General features: G+C 51.9%; 1 protein-coding gene across 1 annotated transcript in view; it reads left to right on the top strand.

Annotated features, from left to right (window-relative positions):
- Positions 1 to 21356, top strand: part of AFF3 (ALF transcription elongation factor 3) — a 148245-nt gene extending 126889 nt beyond the window's left edge. Inside the window, exons 11-22 of the mRNA XM_078601281.1 lie at positions 1273 to 1741; positions 2633 to 4222; positions 4975 to 5114; positions 5423 to 5783; positions 6266 to 6396; positions 7898 to 7961; positions 8728 to 8864; positions 9449 to 9520; positions 10369 to 10462; positions 12998 to 13041; positions 13928 to 14232; positions 15122 to 21356. Of these exons, the coding sequence (XP_078457407.1) occupies positions 1273 to 1741; positions 2633 to 4222; positions 4975 to 5114; positions 5423 to 5783; positions 6266 to 6396; positions 7898 to 7961; positions 8728 to 8864; positions 9449 to 9520; positions 10369 to 10462; positions 12998 to 13041; positions 13928 to 14232; positions 15122 to 15240 (3526 nt within the window). The 3' untranslated portion in view covers positions 15241 to 21356. The remainder of the gene's footprint in view (positions 1 to 1272; positions 1742 to 2632; positions 4223 to 4974; positions 5115 to 5422; positions 5784 to 6265; positions 6397 to 7897; positions 7962 to 8727; positions 8865 to 9448; positions 9521 to 10368; positions 10463 to 12997; positions 13042 to 13927; positions 14233 to 15121) is intronic.
- Positions 21357 to 21393: the final 37 nt, after the last annotated feature.

Here is a 21393-nt window from a genome sequence, read left to right as displayed (position 1 = left end):
TGCGTACGCATATTACACAGAGCACACACACACACGCACAGCCCGAGGCGGCAAAACGAAGGGCCTGAATTTTGACACCAGCCTAGTGACGTTCTCTGCCGACAACAGGTGGCAGTCGGGGCAGGTGGCCTCGACCCCAGGTCACAGGCAGCGAAGTAGGTTCGCTTTAAAGCCACTCCGCTCACTTTCATGAAAAATTCAGCGTGTGTACGATTAATGTCAGCGTCGGAGTCAAGGCAGTTATTTGTTGTCAAAAAATTTTTTGCTTCTTAAAAAAATAAGGGAGTTTTTTGTTGTTGTTAAAAATTAAAATGTTGGACTCGCTTTATCGACGGCGTGGCCGTCCGCTCGCTCGCGGTCGCGAGCAACTACACCGGCCTGTGGTCTCACGTGCTGCCCGCACCCGCGCCTGCTTGCCCACGTACGTGGGTATTTTGGTGCATGCCCGCGTGCGTGGGAGCGTGGGAGCGTGAGCGTGGATGCATGAGAGTTTGGGTGCGTGTGTGGGTACGTGCGTGCGTGGGTGGGTGCGTGGGTGCGTGAGTGCGTGGGTGCATGCACTCGTGTGGCTAGGTACAAGCCGTGTTCATCCATCTGCCCGGGGCCTCTCTCCGTCGTGACCTGCTGAGCAGCACGGATCGCGCTATTCTAGGAGATTTACGCGTGCCGTGGCATGCGCATTCTATATTTGGGCGACCGCGCGCTTGCCCTGTTCCAATGCCTCCCCAACCACCCCCACCATGCAAATCGTATGGTGCGTGGCGACCGAGTGCATTGGGTTTGCTGAGGGCGGGTGCTATCTGGCGTTTGTTAATGCGCCGATCGGATAGGGTGGGCGCGCTGCTTTGACGCAGCCTTATGAGGTCGGGAGACTCCTTGGGAGGCCCGCGATGGACGCAGCTGCCCTTATCGTCCGTGGCTTCCTTCGCGCTAAATCCCAAATCTGCATTTCCCGGCGAGAGAGCGGCCGCTTCACGCGGGGCCGGTCCCGCCCCGTGCCGCTTCGCACCGAAATCGAACGCTCGGGTGAACGTTTCCAGTCGCCGCGCGTTCCCACGTGTTGCAGCTCTGGCAATTTATCTCGCGATCCCTCTCTCAGACAGTTTGTCTGCGCCGCGCTTATGGTGCAACCACACACAGAGATGCGCGCAGGCGTGAGCCAAAGGACCTCGTGGGCTAAATGTTTTATGGTATTGATTTTAGTTGTTTTTCTGTTTTACGAGACACATTCACTGTCTCGCTTTTCGTCCCCCGTTTACCCCCCCCCCCCAGTGCTGTTTGCGAGCTCGCCCTGCCGTGCCGCAGCTCCCGAGGGCCCGTGGTCGACCCGGCGGGCTCCGGCCCGAATCCGGCCCCGGGGGGCCTGCGCTGGGACGGGGAGCAGAGCAGAGGGGAGGGGCGGAGTGAAGGGAGGGGGGAGGGCAGGGGGGATGGCGGCGGCGGAGGCGGTGGCGGCGGCGGCAACGGAGGCGGCGGCGGCGGCTTCAGACAGGAAGGAGGGAGGGGGGGCGCAGGCCGGCACGCGGCCGCGGGAGCCGGCGGGGGCCGCACGGGAGGATGTTCGAGCGAGACGGGGAACAGCAGCGAGTCCGACAACAGCGGCTCGGCCTCCGAGTCGGGGTCGGGCAGCGCCAGCAGCTCCAGCGAAAGCGACGACGAGGACGACGAGGATGACGACGACGAAGAAGAGGAGGAGGAGGAGAGAGGAGCAGAGGTCAACCCGGGCCGCGTCTCCCCCGAGGTGAGTCGGGAAAGCGAGTCCTGGCCGCCTGGTAGGCCAGCAGAATGGCCGACGCGGCAGAGGCCTCTCGCGCGGCACGAATCGCCTACCGCGGCGTCTGTCTTGCGATTCATCAAGCGGCCGAGAGAAGATTCCGCAAGATGAGAGAGATGCCATCCGCTGGCGGTGCTTTGACTTATTGTTGATTGGTATCCTATTTAGTTTTGGTACACGAGAATGCCAAGTCTTATTATTTCCAGACACTCGTGATTCTGCTGCGAGCGGGTAATATTGAGTGCCTCGTCTGAATCCGCCTGTGCCCCCCCCCCCACCAACCCCCTCCCAATGCTACAGCACGCCCATCCCCTTGGGCCAATGAGCATAAATTTAGATGGTACAGTATTTTACGCAGGTTCACAATGAGAGGGACACCAGTGAATGTTGTCCATTTATAGCTACGTCGGGTGGAATCGGTGGGCGTAGCACTGCGAATCCGACGACCCGCGTGTGATCTGGCCGTGGCCATCGGCGATCGCGAGTGACGTCACAACTGGCCGCCCCCAAGCTGCGTGGAACCAGCGTGGTTAAGTACGGTCAAGAAAAGAACCCCCGTGATCCAACACGGTGTTGGGAGGCCTTTATCCGTCTAGCGGTGGGTGATTAAAAAGCTCTAATAAATTTGACAGATAATCATTTGCTGTAATTGTCCGGCCGTCAGTGAGTGACGTCTCGGCTGACGGTGTTATGTCACAGCTGATGGTGTGATGTCACAGCTGATGGTGTGATGTTACAGCTGATGGTGTGATGTCACAGCTGATGGTGTGATGTCTCGGCTGTCATAGCGACATCCCGGATGACGGTGTGACGTCACAGCTGATGGTGTGACGTTTCGGATTCCCCTGTTGCATGCAGCCGGATCCCCCTCTCCGCAACAAGTGGCAGCTGCAGCCGTACCTGAACAAGGTGACGCCGCTGGGCGGAGGCCGCGGGTCCCCGGACTCGCCGTGCGGCCTGCTGGGCTCCCTGACGCCGGCACTGGTGCTGCTGCCCAACCTGAGCCAAGCTCAGCTGAAAGGGCAGGTCCAGCAGACCTCGGGGCAGCAGCAGCCGCAGCCGCAGCCGCTAGCCCGCACGCCGCCGGTGGCGACCGTGTCGGTGGCGTCCGAGCCGGAGCGTCCCAGCGCTGGCGAGCCGACCGTAGAGATCAGGACTCAGCGGCAGTGCCAGGTGGAGGCGGAGGCGGTGCCGGTGCCGGTGTTGACGCCCGCGCCGCACAGGATGACGGGGCAGAAGCAGCCGAGGAGCAGCGTGGACAGAGGGGGAGTGACCGCCGGCGTGGAGGTGGGGCCGCCCAAGGAGACGACAATGCCCAGGAACGGTCTGCTAGTTCACTCGGACACGCCGTCGGGTTCCGGTTCCGGCGGGGTTTTTTCGAAAACGGAGCCCCCCCGCGGAGCGTGGAAAAAGCCAAAACTTGTACAGCCGCCCAGCGAGCCAGCGACGAGGGGGAGGCCCCGGGGTGTGGGCCGGGGGAAAGGCGCCGCCAGGAAGGAGCCCAAACCGATGTCCCGCCCGGCGGTGTCCGACAAGGACCGGAAGCGGCAGCGGGCCAACGGCAAAGTGGCACCGATTTCTGTCGAGTTCGTCCACTCCACTTCCTGTTCCTCGGATTCAGACTCGGACTCGGATAGTGACAGCCCCGCAGCAAAAGCGCGGTCGCCTCCCTACTGCGAGCTGCCCGGAAGCGAGACCAAACCTGCGGGCCCTGGCCGGAGACCCGCTGGCACGGTGACTATCGAGCCGAAGATCGAGCTCTTCATGTCCCCGATCCCGACGATGGAGACGGCGCCGCTCTCGCCGCTGCGCGAGTCCAGAAGGGGCAGGACCGTCCACGCGCGGACGAGAGACAGCGAGCGGAGAGGCAGCGAGAGCAGCGATTTCCTCTCCCCTCTCCGCGACGGCGAGCTGCTGCTCTCCCCGCTGCGCGACAGCGACGGGAACGGCCGGCTCGCGCCCGACTCCGGCGCCGGCCGGAACGCCAACACCCGCTCCCCGTGGCGACAGAGGCCCCGGCGAGAGAGCGAGACGAGCAGCGGCCCGCTCTCCCCGCCGCTCGACTGCGACGGCGCCGAGCAGCAGGGGCACGCCCACTCCTCCGGCCGGGGCAGCGACCGCGAAACGGAGCGCCCGCCGGCGACGCACGCCGGCGGGGTCCGTTCTCCGCGGCCCGCGTACGAAGGCCGGCGCAGCGCGTCGCCGACTCCGGCGGGTGCCGGCGACGGCGGGACCGCGACGTCGTTGGATTTGCCGGAGCCGGCCGGCACGCTGCTGGTGCGAGTTGACCTCTCGCTGCTGACGCACGTGCCCGGGCGCGGGCGGTCGCGCGAGCGGGGTGGGGACGCCGGACGCCGCTCGCAGAGGGACGGCTCCTCCTCCGCTGACAAAGCGGCGCTGCCTGTGGTGCCGGCGGCGTTGGTGGTGGCGGAGAAGAGGAGGCACGAGGTGAGGCATCGGGCCACGTGGTGACGTTTGTCATCCAATAGATCCGGGGGTCTTCCTCGCATTTCTTTTGCTTCTCCCACACCCTGTATGACGGATGTTGGATAACGCCCCCCTCGGCGCGTCACTTGTCCAAACACATTGTAGCTTCCTTGTTTTCGCTTTTATCAACATCTGTCCATCGTGCTATCACACTTTTTTTGTGATTTCGGTTGGAACCTATACATTTGTGTGGTGAATCGGCTCTTTTGCTCCGACGAATTAGTCAGCATAAGCTAATGTGGTGTATGTGCGGGTAATCGCGTACCTTCTGTAAGGCTACGACGTCAATGCTATATTCCTTTAGGTTTCTGGCCCGGAGGTCAGATTTAGGGCTTTTGAGCGTTGGGTCGCTCGGAAGACCTCGTCCCATCCATTTCTGGCGACTCTCAGGGCCTTGTTTTGGTGTTTAGCTCCTCTGTTTTCGAATTGACGACGTCCATTTTGCTGAGATGACAGTGTCAGTCACGTTGAAGGCGACACAAAAATGCGTGACAGGTGGCCCACCACAAGGAGCTCGGGCTACGGTGATCTACTTTGCAACCCCAACTGTGGACCATAGAGTAAACCGCTGTAGTCTGTGCTCCTTCAGCGGAGTAGGAGGGATAAACAAACAAAAAACTACGCAGACGCCGGCAGCGTGGAACGTACTGGCGCGAAGGCGGTCGCGTGTTTTTCGCCCTACGAGCCCTGCGCCTGCGTCTTGTGGCCGTCAGTCGGACAGGTCGACGAGCCGGGAGAGCCGCGGCAGCGACGGCAAGAAACCCCGCACGGACAAAGACTCCACGTCGAACCAGCACGGCGCCGTCAACGGAGCGCCGCCCGATCGCCACAAGCACCCGCTCTCCAGCAGGCAGTACGTCTCCCGACCGGCGCCTCCGCGGCGCGCCGCCCGTGCCGGGGGGAGGGAGAGCGATCGCGCGTCTGCATGTCGTTGTCGCCGCATGCGAGAGTAACCGATCCTCGCACGCACGATTCGACGCGTGTATCGTGACCGTAATGACATGTTTCTTGGAGTGCAAATCATTGTAACGACCGAATCGGCGCGTCGTGTGACTCTGCCATGAATGCGGTGTGTGGCTGACAGGCGAGTGCACGCAATCGCCGCTCTCTCTGCAAGTTAACGGAGTGAATCTTGACGACTGTCGCGCGTCTCCCACCCAGGTCCTCCAAGTCGCTTGACAAGAAGCGGCACACCACCTCTGCCATGACCACCTCCTCCTCCTCCACCTCCTCCTCTTTCTCGACCGGCCACTCCTCCTTCCGGTCGCCTAAATCCGGCCACCCGGACGCGGCCCCGCGGCACAACGGAGCGAGCTGGCGCGCCAACGCTGCCGTCGGCGTCAAGCGGCCTGGGAGCTCGCCGCCGCCCGTTGCCGGGGCTACTCAGGTTGCCGCGGTGACGGTTAATGGGGCGTGGCCGCAGGGACCGAGCATCCAGGTGGACCGGCCCGGAGTGGCCTCCAGGCAGCAGCAGCAGCAGGAGGCCCCCAGCAAACCGCCCGTCAGACCCGGCGGCCGCAGGGTGAGACCGTTAACTCATGAGACTCACCTTCTTCTTTTGTATGGCAAGGTGAAATTAGCAACATGTACGTTTGTATGTTGAACTTATTTTGCACTGGACGTAGCCAACCACGCAAATCGGAGGTGCGGGGGAAGGACAACAAACTAAACACAACATTTTTTTGTAAAGAAATTCAATCTAGGTGTGCACAGCTCCCAGTCCTAATATCAGAAGAAAGAGCGTTCCAGACGGCCACAAAAGTGCATCTGAATTAGCGCAATGCAATGACCGTCTTTGTTTGATGGCTAGCCAAACGCCACTGCGAGGATGACCGGAGCTTGCGCGATGGTTCATGCTCCTTGCTCCTTGTTATCATACGGATGAAAATACAGCGAAGCATTCCCTTGTAGCACGATTCTCATCGCAGATGCGACGAATGCTGCTCGGACGAGAGCGAGCGCGAGCACAGCAGCGCAGTGACCTCTCCCCTTGTCTCTGCCCAGGTCTCACTCGAGAGCTCTGCCGCCGAACCGTGTCAGAGGAGCGATCTCTGCAGCGTGGCCTCCGAGCCCTGGCCAACGCTGCCCAACGGCCACGGCGACCCGAAGAGGCCCCTTCTCAACCACGACGAGAAGTAAGGGCAGGACCCACAGCTCCTGGAAGAGTTCTCCGTGCCCTGTGCCTACCCATATATATCTTGTTTTTAATTTCTTATTGTTTTTCCCTGCTACGTGACTTTACTGAAAGAACCAAGAATATGAATCCCTGCAGTCACGAAAGCTTTAAATCGAAAAATCTCACCGAGTGTCAAGACTCTTTCTCAAAGAGGGTCCTGCTGTCTTAGAATGTTTGGCCAATTCCATCCATGATTGGTTATGGCAAAGGGGCATGCCCACAATTTCACGTTCGTACCGCTTCTGGCGGATAGACGTGCATGAGAAGGAACGCTACGAAGCACCCTCCAGAGGATATTTGGCCTACTCTTCCACGCTGGCCAGACACTTGATCCCACCGCACACAACCGGCCGATGGAGTGCGATGTGCCCATTTGTACTGCTGCACAGACAGAGGTGTGGGGATGTTTAAGAAACGTATCCATTGTTTCAACTGCCGCGCGGCAAGATTTGCCGCGGTGAGCAACTAGCGGTGGTCACCAAGCCAAGCAATTTCCGGACTCGGCACTGATTCGCTTATGGGGTCTCATGAGCTCTGGTGTATTCAGGATGATTTGTTCAATAAGCTCTCTCCACATCGCCTCAACTAATTCCAAATGACATGTATTAGTCTGGAACTGGTTTCCAAACTTGAAAATCCCCTGACGAGTGCCAATGTCTCCCTGCACGTTGCGTCACTGCCGTATGTGGGCGAACTTGAGTTATTGTTGTTGTTTTGATGTTTCACTTGACACGGGTTCGTGAGCTGAGGCTTCTGTTTACCTGCGATGTCTTGTCAAGTCTGTTTCATACACAAATGGATTCAGTCACAAGTGCACGCTCCCGGCCGTTTTCCTGCAGCCCTTGATATTGAGAGGGTTTGCTGCTGTTGCTGCTGCTGCTTTGATTGTCTTTGTTTAAAAGAAAGACCCTGATGAGTTGACAGATGACTGAATAGGTTTTTTCAACATCAATATTCCTATTTTTCAAGGCCATCGTGTTGTCATATGTTTGCTTGTTTTTGCCCTCTTTCACATTTAATAACTGCGCGTGAAAGTCAGCCTTTTGGTCGGTCTGTCTCTGCCCGTTCACGTTACCCTGCGCACTCGGACCATCACCTCTCGGGTCAATAAAATGAGTACTGCTTTGTGGGAAGTCAGCGGCGCTCATTCCAGTTGGCTGATTGACACACCGGGCCGGCCCACTATCAAGTGGTCATGGCAACGTGGCATGTGACTTTGGCGTGATTACTTGAAATGTTAGCGAAGAACGTTGTGCTCTGGGTTATTGAAGTTTATTTTTATTGAAGACTCTTTTTTCAGGAGGGTCCTGCCAAGTTTTTTCAGTAGGGGGCAATGTTGCTGTTTGTAATCCCAATAGAGTAATTTGCAAGTCATTAGTTGGCACGAATGAGGCACAAGTGTTACCACTGCGCCACCCTGCCCCACTACAGCTGTCTGCTTTTTGCCTCCCCGCCCTCAGGCCAAGGTCACCTGACTACCACATGCTCGAAGCCAAGAGGCTGAAGCACAGGGCTGACAACATGGTGAGTGCGGGTCCGACACGCATGGCGCTTAGTCACCCGCGCAGTTCTCCACACGCCGATACCTCCTGCACGCAGCGTAGACTCTCGAGTCTGCGAGATCTGCCTCTTCTATTTATTCGGTTGTTGCCAGAAAAATATGACACGGACAGAAATTTGCATTGTGTGTGTTTGCCTGGCATTAGGGGTAGACATGTAACCATTCCGTAGAGCAGTGGTTTTATTGATTCCCATGGTATAGGGTCACAATTTGTTTACATTTCTATTTTAGTCCTCTTTGTCACTTTTTGATGGTATAGTTTGTGTTTTTATTTGTAATCATAAATTTTTTTTCGCTCCTCGATCCTAAATGTAACCTTAGGGCATTATTTGCGTATTATTTGCATACGGTTTTAACGATCGATTCTCATACGAACAGGCTGATGCATGTATCTCAATTTCATTGTCCATCTTGAATGACGTCTCTTGTTCTCTCTTGTTCGTTCTATTAACCTCATCATACATTATCATTGGATGGAAGAGTAGGCCAAATACCCTATAGAGGAGCTCCCTGTAGTAGAGGCCCTCCCACCCACAACAGAATAAGCAGGACATTGCAGGGCTGCACCTTTACCTTTTCATACATGAGCACGTAACTTTGCCGTAAATCCCAGGTAATCGTTTCTTGCGCGCAATTCGATGCGTGTGAAGCAAACTTAGGAATCCATGGCAACGCTTCGTTATCGCCGCCCTCCGTTGCCCTCCCCGCCGCCCCTCCCCGTTGCGACAGATGGAGAAGTTCGGCAAGGCCATCAACTACGCGGACGCGGCACTCTCGTTCATTGAGTGCGGCATCGCGATGGAGCGGGACCCGCTGGAGGCCAAGTCGCCCTACTCCATGTTCTCCGAGACCCTGGAGCTCATCAAGTGAGTCGTCTGCAGCGTCTCCTTGTCAGCCGGAAATTCACGATGCTGGCGGGGCACGGCTCTCTCCGGTGTGTTTCCGGGTTGTACCGCGTCTTATTCGGCACGACGCCCGACGTTTCCGCCCCCATCCTTGCGGTGGGATTTAGTTCCCCGCATCTCGGGTGTCGTGCCAAACAACATGCGGTACAGCCTGGACACACATCGGCGAGCTGGACAGCACAACCCGCGACAATCTATGCATGGTGGGGTTGTTTCGCTCGTCCGTTGTTTGTCTTCTGGGTGGGAAGTTAGTGACACAGATATTCATCACTGTCACGATGTCATCATCATAAATTGTGTTTCCATTGCATCATCGTCATCACATCATCACACCTCCATTGTCATCGTAATCCCTTTCATCACACCAATCATAAAACAATTCGGAGCATCTTAGCCAAGCTGAAATATTGAGCCAGCCTTGAAAGCCGAGGATTAGTTGTAATATGGACACCAATACCAGCACACAGACAGAGGCTTACTTCAGCGAATGACATCGCCGTGACTGTACCCTGACTGCCGCCCTGCTCCCCGTGCCGCCCCCGCAGGTACACTATGAGGCTCAGGAGTCACCTGGCACCAGACGCTACCTCCGCTGATCGGAAACTTGCTGCCATCTGGTAAGGAATTGATTATAAACTCAATTACATGAATGTGAAATATCTTACGAATAAACCCCCGATGGTCGAGATTCACGATAGTGGCAGCCAAAGGGGAGCACACGGCCCATCGTGTGTTCAGGAGAGACAGATTGTTGCATCGTAGGGCCGTGAGAGATGGCAATGGCTTGGGGAGGCGTCCTCCAGCAGTGGATAGATAATGGCTGAAGACGATGTGAGAAAACGCTCAGAAGCGGGGTTCATTTGCGGTTTTCCTTCATGTGGCCGCACTCTTTAAGAATGCCTGCCGGTGCCACCGTCGCGTTCAGTTTCACGAGCTGCGCCAACGCGTGTTTAATCGCACGTTCAGAAAGCCCCAGTCAGAGCAAGAGGTGGCCGGGTGGCTCAGAGGTCAGAGCACTGAGCTGGCACGGCTGAGTTTGCTGGATTCAAACCCAAGCAGCAGCCTGTCATTAAACCAGGGATTCTAGAGTGCAGCAAGGTAATGATTTCAACTCCTTCACCAAATATTAGCTCTGAGAATGTACTTGTCACGTGACAAACATTCCCCTCAGGAGCAGAGCCCGTGGGGAAATGCTCCCACCTCCTGTGTGGACCAGAGGATACTACTGAAGCGACTTTCAGCGGCAGCTCTGTGATATTTGCTTCTGTGGGGCGTTCTCTAAACATGAAGGGTTGCACTGCCCCGCGAGAGGTTTGAATGGATACTCCCGTTTCATGAAAGAGACGCAAAGCAAAGTGTTATTGCAAAGGCTGACACCACGGCACTGGGGCAACACGAACCGCGGTGCCACCGAAGGATCCCGGGAGCGATTGGTGTATCACCCTGCCGTTTGTTTTCTCCGCAGTTTCCGCTGTCAGACGCTGCTGTACATCCGCCTCTTCCGCTTCAAGAAAGACAGCGCCATGAAGTACGCCCGGGCGCTCACCGACCACTTCAAGGTGCAGCCCGTGCGCTTGTTTGTTGGCGGGTGTTGCGAACGTGAGCGTGCGCCGCCATCGCTGCCGCCGCCAGTTGCTCATAGACCGATCTTGCGGAGCGGCGTTGCTCGTGGGTGGCGGCGGGGCTAACGAGTGTCGTTGTGCACGCATTGCTAGATTGAGATGGGGGTAGGCCTCGCGCGCCTGCGCGCGGTTGCGAGACCGAAAACGACGACGAATGTTTGCTCAGGAGAGCCGCGTCAAGTCTCAGGACACATTGCCCAGGAGGGGTCCGCCGTTGGAATGTTGGGTCAATTTACATTCGTGAGTGGTTTGGCTTCACGCGGGAGGCAAGCGAAGAACCCTGGGAAATCCCACCGTCCGTACGATGGGGTAAAGCTCAACGCTCTGCACAGATAGATTTGAGAATCCATTGGTCTACTGCCGTCTCCTGGCCGCATAGCAGATTGCCAAGCACGGATTAGGGTAGTGGAGGTGCCGTCACGCCGCAGACCATGTGACTGTAGTTTGCAAGCTGGCTGCTGATGATTAATGATGGGCTGTTCATTCTTACAATGATGAAAACAATCGTAATATTAATTCACGTACCGGGGACCTTTTAATGGGGGACTGGAAAACGCATTCTCTGGGGACCGCATTCATGACTCGGCACCAAAGACCGCTGGAGAAGAAGGTTCCGCTAAAACGGAAACATCTCGACCGGAAGAGGCCACCTCGTCACAGAAACCTGAATTTGTGCTTCTGCACCAGCCACACGCAACGAGAGAAGAGCGTTGCTCCACAGAGGGGGGCAATGCCCTGGTTTGTGACGGCGAGGGGGCACCTGTCTGAAATTAAGTACACGCTCTGCACTGATGCCTGGAAGACCCAGGGCCAAGTCCTGGTAGAAACACAACGTCAGCTGCAATTGAAGTGTAATCCTGGTATTGGGCCTCCCTCGGGTCAGTTCAGCCTAAAATGAGTATCTGGTGCAGTCTGTGAACATCAGTGGTGGGGGGGCGCGGTGATCCAATCGTGAGTGGGTGTTGTTTTGAGCTCACCTCTTGTGTGCAATGGTTAACTTAATGCCATGTTTACTGGCCGTATAATAATGTAGCTTTCGATTTAAAGCTTTCGTGACTGCAGGGATTCATCTTCTTGGTTCTTTCGGTAAAGTCACGTAGAAGGGAAGTAATAAAATAATAAAAATAAAACCGGGAGCTGTTCGGCACAGTGTTTGCGTGACATTGCTCCATGTGCTGCGTGCTTCTGAAGAATAACAACAACACGGCCGCGGCCAACTGTCGCAGCAGCAGTAGCGCCATAGTCGAGTGTCGTTCACCTGCATGTGTCATTGCCTTAATGGCTCTGATGGCTTCCTGCGTCAGCGCCGCCACTCAGCGCAGATGGGGCTCCGGAGTAATGTGTCTAATTCGCTCTCCTTCAGGCTTTGTCCCGGAGCATTTGTTGACTCGTGACGTCAATTGTGGCGTTCGTATCAATTCAGCGGGGATGCTGAGACAATGAGCTTGCATTTAAAAAGTTTCTGTTTCGTTCTCCTGGCGGAGCGGTAAAATCGATGGGCGAGTTTCTCAAATCTCTCCAACGCCTCGTCACCCAGCAGCAGTATGAGTAGCTCGAGTGCAGTGAGGAGCATGGACGTGGAAGGATAGTGCAGTACAACAATGGATTTTTTTGCATTATCCCTTTCGCTGCCTGACATGTATCTTAGCAGCTGCCTGTGACAACCTGGCGTGCATGGTGTTCGCCCACACAAGCACCATATCACAATTAATAATCAGTTATAATTTACAACCAATTGTCAATCCACTGCTGGATTAAGGCCTCCTAATGCCGTGTCCGTTATTGGGTGCCAAATAAACATACTTCCCGTATTTCGATGCGGGCTGGTTAAGGGGAGATTACCAGGTCTGGTTTAGATTTCACTTCCCACTGATGCAAGCCATGGGCGGGAATCGAACTTGAGTCACCGGGCTCATAGTGCAGTTTGCAAACTAGTGTGCCACCGCTGCACCTATTGACGGCATCGCATGTGATTAAGTAATGCTTTACAGTAATACTTTTGTGTATACCAGTGTAAGAATAATTGTGTTGTTTGTGCTGTGCATGTGGCTGTGCGTATCTATGAATGTATTGTGCAAATAAATGTTGTATGCACTCCCCGAGGCCAAAACTTCGTATACGCAGCGTTTCATACATTTATTCTGGAAATGCTGCCACACACGCACACAAGCGTGCACACACATTTGTTATATTAAATAATAAATATGTAACGCAGACTCCCTAAAGCCAATTGACGTCATACGATGGTATATGTGGTTTCACAGCTTGTTATTACATTTCATTATCTCCATGATTGGCTTATAAAATACTCACGCACATGTTCGTGCACGCACGACACAAATAGCATTGTTTATTTGTTTATTTGTTTATTTGTTTATTTGTGATTATTTCCCCCAAAATTACGTGTTCCCGAGAGAAAGAAATGTGAATATTTTAACAATTTTTTTGTTTCACTTTTCTATGTCATTTTAGAATTCCCCCAAGACGGCACAGACAACGTCTCCCTGGAATGGAAAGTAAGCGTCGCCACACCCTCTCGCTTCACCTGCCAATTTCCAAATGGGGAATAAAGATTGTGCACGTGCGTGCGTAGATCCTGTAATGGCTTCCCAAACATCATTTTGTCTTGGGAATCATTGAATTTAGCGGTATGGTAGCTGTCAGGGGAAAAATGCGGTTACCTATCTATGACTGGTCCTTTTAGCGCTGGTTTATGCCTGCAACTTTTTGGTGACTCCTAAGATCAATTTGGCTGATTTCCTATCGGATAAGTCCCGCATAGCAACGTGGTTTAAACATTTTTTAAGTGGGATTGTCATTGCAAGAGTTACCGTGAAGCCTATTACAGACACACAGACAGAGCTAATGTATTGATGCTGTCAGCCTGAGTTGAAGAGCGTTAAGAATATTAAGTAAAACGTAGTCATGCCCCAGTATTAATTTATTTCTAAAATGCAACAGGATTTGTAAAGGCATGATTGAACTACGCCTTACAATTTTTTTTTTATACATAAGGGAATTTTCATGAACAACGTTTTAAAATGAAGAACCACATCTTGGTGGGGGGTGCTTTTTAAATAATGCACCACTGCCAATCACAACGACAATAAATACTGACGCGGCTGCTGTGCCCGAGGGCCTGCTGTGATTGGCTGAGGTGTTGACAGCTCGCGCACCGCCTCCTCATCCACCTGCTTCTGCTCCTCCCTCCTCTTCCCTCTTCCTCCTTCCTGCTCGCATTTTCTACTCCCTACACATCCCCTCCTCCTCCTCCTCTCCCTCATTCTCCTTCCTCCTCATTTGTCCCCCTTTATCCCATCTTCCTCCTCCTTTCCCCATACTCCTCATCCTCTCATCCTCTTCCTCTCTCCTCTCATACTCCTCCACCTCCTCCCCACACAGGGCCGGCACACCATCCCCGATGCCATCCACGCCATCGCCCGCCGGCTCGGTGGGATCCCAGGGCAGCGGTGGGGGTGCGTACGGAGGTGGTCCCTGCGCCGGGGGCCCCAACGCTTCCAATCAGCCCCCCTCGTCGTCCTCCTCCTCCTCGTCCTCCTCCTCCTCCTCGTCCTCCGGCTCGGCCGTGGTCAGCATCCCGCAGCGGGTGCATCAGATGGCCGCCAGCCACGTGCACATGACCAATCAGCTGCTGTACGGCTACGATGCGTGGGAGCAGGCCGACGCGCTCTGCAAGGAGAGCCGCAGTGAGTTTGGCGGAGTTTGTGAGCGCGCCGTAGACGGTCGTGGCCGACCCTTGCTGCTGCGGTGCGATAATTCGTACACACCGCTCGCGGCTAGTGGGATCGGCAGGTTGTGGTGGTGGTGGGGTAAAGTGCGGGTGCTCCCGCCTCGTCGGAGACATCTGACCATCGTGGAAGTGAAGGCCAAAATACCCCCGGGGAACTCTTCAGAGCTCCCTCTTGTGGAAACTCATTCGCCAGCAACGGTGTGGATGGGCAACCGCCATGTATAACAGGTGTTATAGGCTGATACAGGGCCGTGTTGTGGGCAGCAGAGAGCAGTGCAGCAAAATTCATTGTTATACTGTACTTCTGTGCTCCCACGTATCTGCTATACCTGCCGTCACCAACTCGCACTGACCAATGTGGTGAAAGTATGGTCAGAACAACTCCTATGACTCGCACACAATGGGGAGGCCTTCATCCAGCAGCAGATTAACAAAGACCTGTGCTTTTTGTTTACTACTAATCGTCGTACAAGATGTATGCGTATTTGTCACCTCATTATGCTGGCCATTGCCAATACGATTTTTGCCAAAAAGGAGTGGCTTCCTGTGCAGTTTCCAGTCATTCATTTCCATTCACCATACCATAGCTAAATTAACATGGAAATCCCAAGTCAAAGTATTCTCAGCTTAATGAACGGCCCGATGTGACGTCTAGCTTGCCCATCACCACCACATCAGCCCTGGGATATTCATATATTCCGTTTCCTCTGTCTGTGATGTGGATGTTTTTTTTTTTATCTCCCACACATCACAACGGTGGTCCCTGTACAGACAGCGGCAGCAGTAGCAGCACCGCTGACAGTTAAAATGTGCTTTTGTGTGTTCCTCCCGTCCTGCCCCTGCAGAGTTTTTCCAGGCTGTGGATTCCGCCGTGGGGGCCTTGACCCTGAGCAGCAGCCTGGGCCACCTCGTGCGTCACTGCCGACAGAGCCTGCACTGGCTGCGCCTGGAGACCCGGACGTAGCCCGTATGTAGCCCGTCCCTATCCCACCCCACGCAGACGCACTTGCGCTGCTGTGTGGGCGGCGAGGATTGAAGTGGCGCTGCCTGGGATTGCGTTCCAGTCCCCCTCGCCCGCTGACGGGATTAACGCCTGCCCTGCTGAGCTAGCGCCTCCCCCTCCGTACTGGTTCTTGGGACATAAGTTCGCTCGTGCCGATCCCTATTTTCGCGGTGGAAGATGGAAGCCCCCTGATTTCGAAGCAACCTTTGCGCGCGTTCCCGTGCCCTACGGTTGTACGGAATATCGGCGGGTGTGGAAAGAAACACTTCTGCAACACGCGCAAGATGACGTTGGGGGCGCGAAACAAACATTGCTTTATTGCTCTTCTTCCTTCATAGGAGAGGACAATCGGAGCCACTTAGTCATTGCACAGCAGTTGAAGGAGAAGCTAAAGACCAGGTTTGTCTGGAAACTCTGTTCACCTCACAGCCTCAAAAATCACAAAAAAAACGCAAATCAACAAATCACCACCAGATAAGCCTTGTGCCAATATGGATAGTCCATCAGATGATGACACAGATTGCGAGCGAAGGATGCTCCGACTACGTTGGCAGAAGCAGCGCGTGTTGAGTTTTTATCCGTCGGAACTCATGCCCGTCGCACTTCATGTTGCTCGACAAGTGAGACGAGGCAGAGATCACAGCCTGGATCAGAACATTCCCCCTCGCCTTTGGGGCTGCACAAGCATCGCTGTCTGACTAAAGTGGGGGAAAAAAAAGCAAAAACCTTCAGCAAGTTTTGATAGTGCAGTAAGAGTGCGGATCGCTTCATTGATAAACACAAAACAAACAAAAAAAACAAGAGTTCACATTTTAAAAATATATATAATTTTTTTTTTTAATCCAAAAATATGCACGGTCTTTATTTAACGGTAAAAAAAACACTTCTTGCGTAAAACTATAAGGCCGTGAAACGATACGGTGGAAGTGATCCTCCTGCTTGAGCGACGTGGCGGGGGGGGTCATTATTCTCTGCGTGCAAAGTGCCCTGCTGGGAAGTATCTTTCTCTTTATTTTTTTCTCGGTACCATGTGACGTGCCTTAGAGATTTGTAGATAACAAGAGAAGAACTCGTACAAAAAGAGAAATAAAAAAAAGAAAATTTAAAAAAATCACTCGATGTAGTAGTGCGTCCGTGACGTTCGGAGTGGCTCTTGCGTTCTTGTGGCAAACCCTGGAAGAAAAAAATAACTTTTTTTTTTGGCTGGAGCAGTTTTTTAACGATCTCGCTTTGTGAGCAAGTGCTCCCCTCTCCTCGTCTGCCTATCAGTATGGTGCTAATATAAACAATCACGCCATTCCCTACGTCAGTTTCTACCGAAAGTACCGTATATAAGTTGCAGGGAGGGGGGGGGGGCGGCTTCCAGCGTATAAATGTATAGACACACGAGGCCGCCAAAAATATTTCGAGATTGAAATGTTAAAGAAAGGTCACCCAGGTCCAAAAGATAGGTTTCCTTTCAAGTCCCACCTTATTTATTACTTAGAACATGTTACGATGCTTTGATGTCAGGGGTGGCTAAATTGAACAACAGTATCAGTGTGATCGTGCTTTCAGTGGCCTCTCCCTTGAAAATATTTAAACTGCCTCTTGTTTATATATAAACAGTGCTTTAGGGAATTGTTATTTCCGGAATTACATAGGATTTTCTAGAACAGTTTATATCAATTTCTAACAGAACATAAGCCAGGAGCCAATCTTTAGCCTTTTCTGACTAACATCCAAAACACACCTCAACTGGGTAATCATTCATGGGTAAGGATATTTATGATGTCCTCCTCTGTTTTATCGTACAGCAACAACAAAGAATTCATTGTACCAGAGACATCCATCCCTTTTTATAAAAGTGAATTGCGATCTCTGAGTGAGCATAGGAGTGACGTTCATCCTACAAAGAACGACACGAGATCGGCGGTGGCCGCTGCCCTGAGTGAGATTGTGTTATCGTTTAAACTGCTTCAGCCACCAAGAGACATTAAATAAGACGTTCGTACCAGCCACCGGATTAATAAGCTGTAGTGTGCCGTATTACGTGAGAAATGTCAGCGGCGTTTATGGTCGTCAAGCCGCATGTCCCCCGTGCTGCGTGCCAGATTGTGGTGTTTTTGAAAGGCAGAGGCGTTCCGTTCATCCGTTCACTCCTGACCTCACGTGGGTCCCGCATTTGAACCTTGGAAATGTAAAGCCACACTTCTTGGCATTTGAGCTCCAGCCCATTGGAACGTCAAGTGTGCACCTTCCTGGCATTACGTGGGTATTGCAACCTGTGAGAAAAAAAACGTTTAAAAATTAAGCAACGAGAGGTAATGTGCCCGTTTTCTTCTTGTTTTGTTTGTATTTGTTGTTGTTGGTGGTGGTGGGATATGGCTGGGGGGTGGGGGGAAGCGATGCATTTCGATTTTATTCCAGTGGAGCGTTTGGAGATGACTGAGGCCCACTGCCGCGAGTTGTGGTTTGTCCTCGCGTGCGAGCGTACCTTGAACGCGCCGCGAACAAAACCAGCGTGCGGCAGTCCATGTAGCACTTCAAAGACAGTGACATCAATCGTTTGTGCGCGGCATTACCGCGGGTTTTTTTCGCCGATTTTACCCAACACACACATTTGGCTTTGTACTTATAGGAAACTTCACGGGAGGAGTTAGTAATAATAAGCCACTTGTTTCCTGCCTCCCTGCGATTTTGCATGAAACGTCGAATAACGTGGCGAACTGATATATATTTTCTGGTTGTACTGCGTAAGGCTCTCAGCACACGGAGCAAAACGTCGGGCGTCGGGCGTCAGGCCCGAGTTAGCACAAACCTGAAAACACACATCGAAGAGCTGTAGAGCACAACTGCGAAAACCTACATAGGAGAAAACATTCAATTCCCCCCCCCTCCTCCCACGGAAAAATCCAATGTGCAGTTCTCACATGGGCAGGTTGACAAAAGTGGGGGAGATTCAAGTACGTGCAATGTAACAATGTGAATGAGCTTGGAGGCTGTGACTGATGAGTAACACACGTGCCCTGGTGAGGCCCTCCGCTGGGGGCGAGTCTGCACTACTGCACAGGGACACAACTCTGCCACAAGCCCAGCCTCCTGGATAGATGGCATTAAATAAGGCTTTAATCTTCTTTGTTCTTTCGGTAAAGTCACGTAGAAGGGAAATAATAAAATAATAACAATAAAACATAATACAGCTATCGTGCTGTGACGGTTCCACCTGAAGACGGAAGCTTGTGTTGCCTCCGAAACGTCGTGAGAATAATTTTATTATGTTTAATTTTTATGATTTTATTATTTCCCTTCTACGTGACTTTACCGAAAGAACCAAGAAGATGAATCCCTGCAGTCACGAAAGCTTTAAATCGAAATTTAAGGCTTTCATTTCTCAATATAATTTTTTTTGTGAATACCTGTACATGGTGGCGAGGGTATTGATGGGTTGGGTAGGGGTGGGGTCTGTGGGGTCTGTGGGGTAGTTGGGAAGGTCAGTTAGACTATCAAAAGAAACAATTTCAGAAAAATGGAATTCCACAACTTAGGTGCCAGTGGGTACCAGCAACATTAAGGAGGAGACTAACACTGAAATACGTTCCCTGTACTTTTGAACGATGGCACAATCATGTCTTAACATTTATATTTGGATACACTAAGAGAAACCTTCCTAAAAGTTTAAATATAGATTATACCTTAAATTATGAAGTTTATCAAAAGAAAAGAAACATTTTATTTAAAGATGCATTTTATAGGTACCGATCTGAAAAGGGTATTGACAACACTATGCATAGTCTGTTTTACTTATTGAGTAGTGGCAACTGAGAATATGTGAACTTAATAAATATATGAAAAACATCCATCTGGCAGAGGTATTGTAAAAAAACAACAGCCATGATATATTTGATTGCAAAAATATATCCCGTGTAATCACTAAGCAGTAGTAGTCTCTGACTGATAAAATATGTCAGTGATGAACATGTAGAGAGAAATACAATTCAAGGATGCATTGGATTGAATGTTCTGAGAAATGTACTATTTGCAAAAACACACTTTAGGAAACTTTTTTGTTCAGATATTTATTTAAATGTACAGCAACCGTGTATGTCTTAAATCAGATGAACTTATCGCAAGGCGGCATTGCGATTAGGCCTGCGACGATTCATCCCGGCACCCGCCCTGCGATCCGTTGAATTGTCATGCGTCAGTGGTCACAGGTTGATTCCAGAATAATTACCAAAAATAATGTTTCGTCTATACCCTCTCATTTGTATTTTCTCTTTTTATTCCATCTCTTTTGTTCACTCTTATTTGCTCCCTTGGCTTAGATGTCACATTTACTTGTAATTTGTACACTTTGTAAAGAGTCGATTCTTAACACTCACGTTTCGATGAGCATCGGAAACGATTATGGCCGGTGGATCGCTACACGCCTAATTTGTCATCATGGGAAGCCTATCATCAAAAACACTACCAGTACCTGTCACAAAGATGTTCAAAGCAATTATGTTGTTGTTGTTGTTATTATTGTTGTTGTTTATGAATAAGCCTTTACTCCTGGTTACAGCCCAGTTAAAAAATTCCAGAGGACTGCCATGAAGTAGCTGAGTTCAGAATTAAGGGTCCAACAGAAGCTGTGTTTAATGTGAGTCAAAGAATGAATGACCATCACTTACAGATGCTATTTAAAAAATATATATATATAAAATCAAAGAATATTTTACTTTATTTATTGCTATCGTAATTGCCAAAAGTCTTTTAAAGTAGCGCCAAGCGAGGCACATCTAGTGGCAGTAAACCCGCTGCAGTGACATCTCACTGTGGGATAACACGCGACCTCCTACTTTAACCCATCCTGTGCCACGCGGTGGCCGGCAGGACAGCTGTTACGTGGTAGACTATTGTTAAAAGCCACTAAGGCCAACGAAGCAGCCCCCACACACACTCTATTCCCCAACCAATTCAACTGGAATTCTGCCCGCGCAGAGGTGGCAGCAATGAAACTGTTGCCAATTTTGATTGTACAGTATAGGGTCGATTGAAAACTTTGGTGTTCGGAACCAGTCGCGTAGCTCCCAGTAAACTAGCACTGCCCCCGCAATAGGTGACATCGTGTTTTTTATTTAAGCGGAATAGAGTGTGCAGAGAAGCGCAAGGGGGAAATCCGAGCCCATAATCTACCAAGCCCACAGAAGGATCCGGCCTTAGCTTGCCGTTATTGGGTTGGTACACGAGCGATATTTATGTGATATTTTATAGACCAAATCCCCTATTTTTCGTGTATTTGAGGCTCTGGTTGCAGAGTTTTAATAGTGAGTACATTATTTATTGGAGTGCAAGGTACTGTTAGAGATTAGCAGGTACCTGTAGTGAGAATTGGTACCAACTGTAGCAGACACGCTCTGGTAAATTTGTTTTTTTTTGTGCCGGGGTGGTGGGTGGGTGGGTTGGATCGGGACGGGATGTGACAGACAGGACACCAAGGGTGACGCTAATTACATTAATATAATAACCATGTCTTTGGAGAGAGCATGCATATGTTCTAGAGTCTGTTGGTGTCTTTAAGCTGTGGACTGACCCTGTGTTGATAATTCGTAGTGCGCTGCCTTGCCTGTACGACTCCTCTTTGTAAAACCCTGACACTCGGGATAAAACGGCGATTTGGGGGGGGGGTATAGGGGGGTGTTTGGGGGGGCTGACGTGTTGCTGGCTTGCTGTATGTCTTTGCATTAAGCGTGTTGGGGAGTGGTTGAGGGCGGCTCACGTCTTTTTTCATGCTGTGAACTGCTCTGAACTCGATCGTTTCAACATTTCTGAGCTGGCAATCATTTGTCGGCAATCCCCCCACCACCACCGACCACCACACTCACACACCGCACTCTCACCGCACAGAGACAACACGCGCATCGCACGCAGACAGCACACGAAAGTTGAGCTCACTTCACCCATCACTCACTCCACTGTGGACATTCAGCATTGTGTAATAAATATTTCAATTGCAGGATCACACACAAGCCTGCATTCTCAGCTGCGCCATGGTTTGTTATGTTGTACAAACTGTCGTTAATAAAGGCATTTATAAACGTTGCAAAGCATTATATTGGATTGCCTTGGTCATTTTTTATTATTATTATT

Source organism: Lampetra planeri, chromosome 15 (genome assembly GCF_965212315.1).
Source record: "Lampetra planeri chromosome 15, kcLamPlan1.2.h2, whole genome shotgun sequence".
In the NCBI taxonomy this organism is placed as follows: domain Eukaryota; kingdom Metazoa; phylum Chordata; class Hyperoartia; order Petromyzontiformes; family Petromyzontidae; genus Lampetra; species Lampetra planeri.
This window is presented reverse-complemented; position numbering and strand designations above follow the sequence as displayed.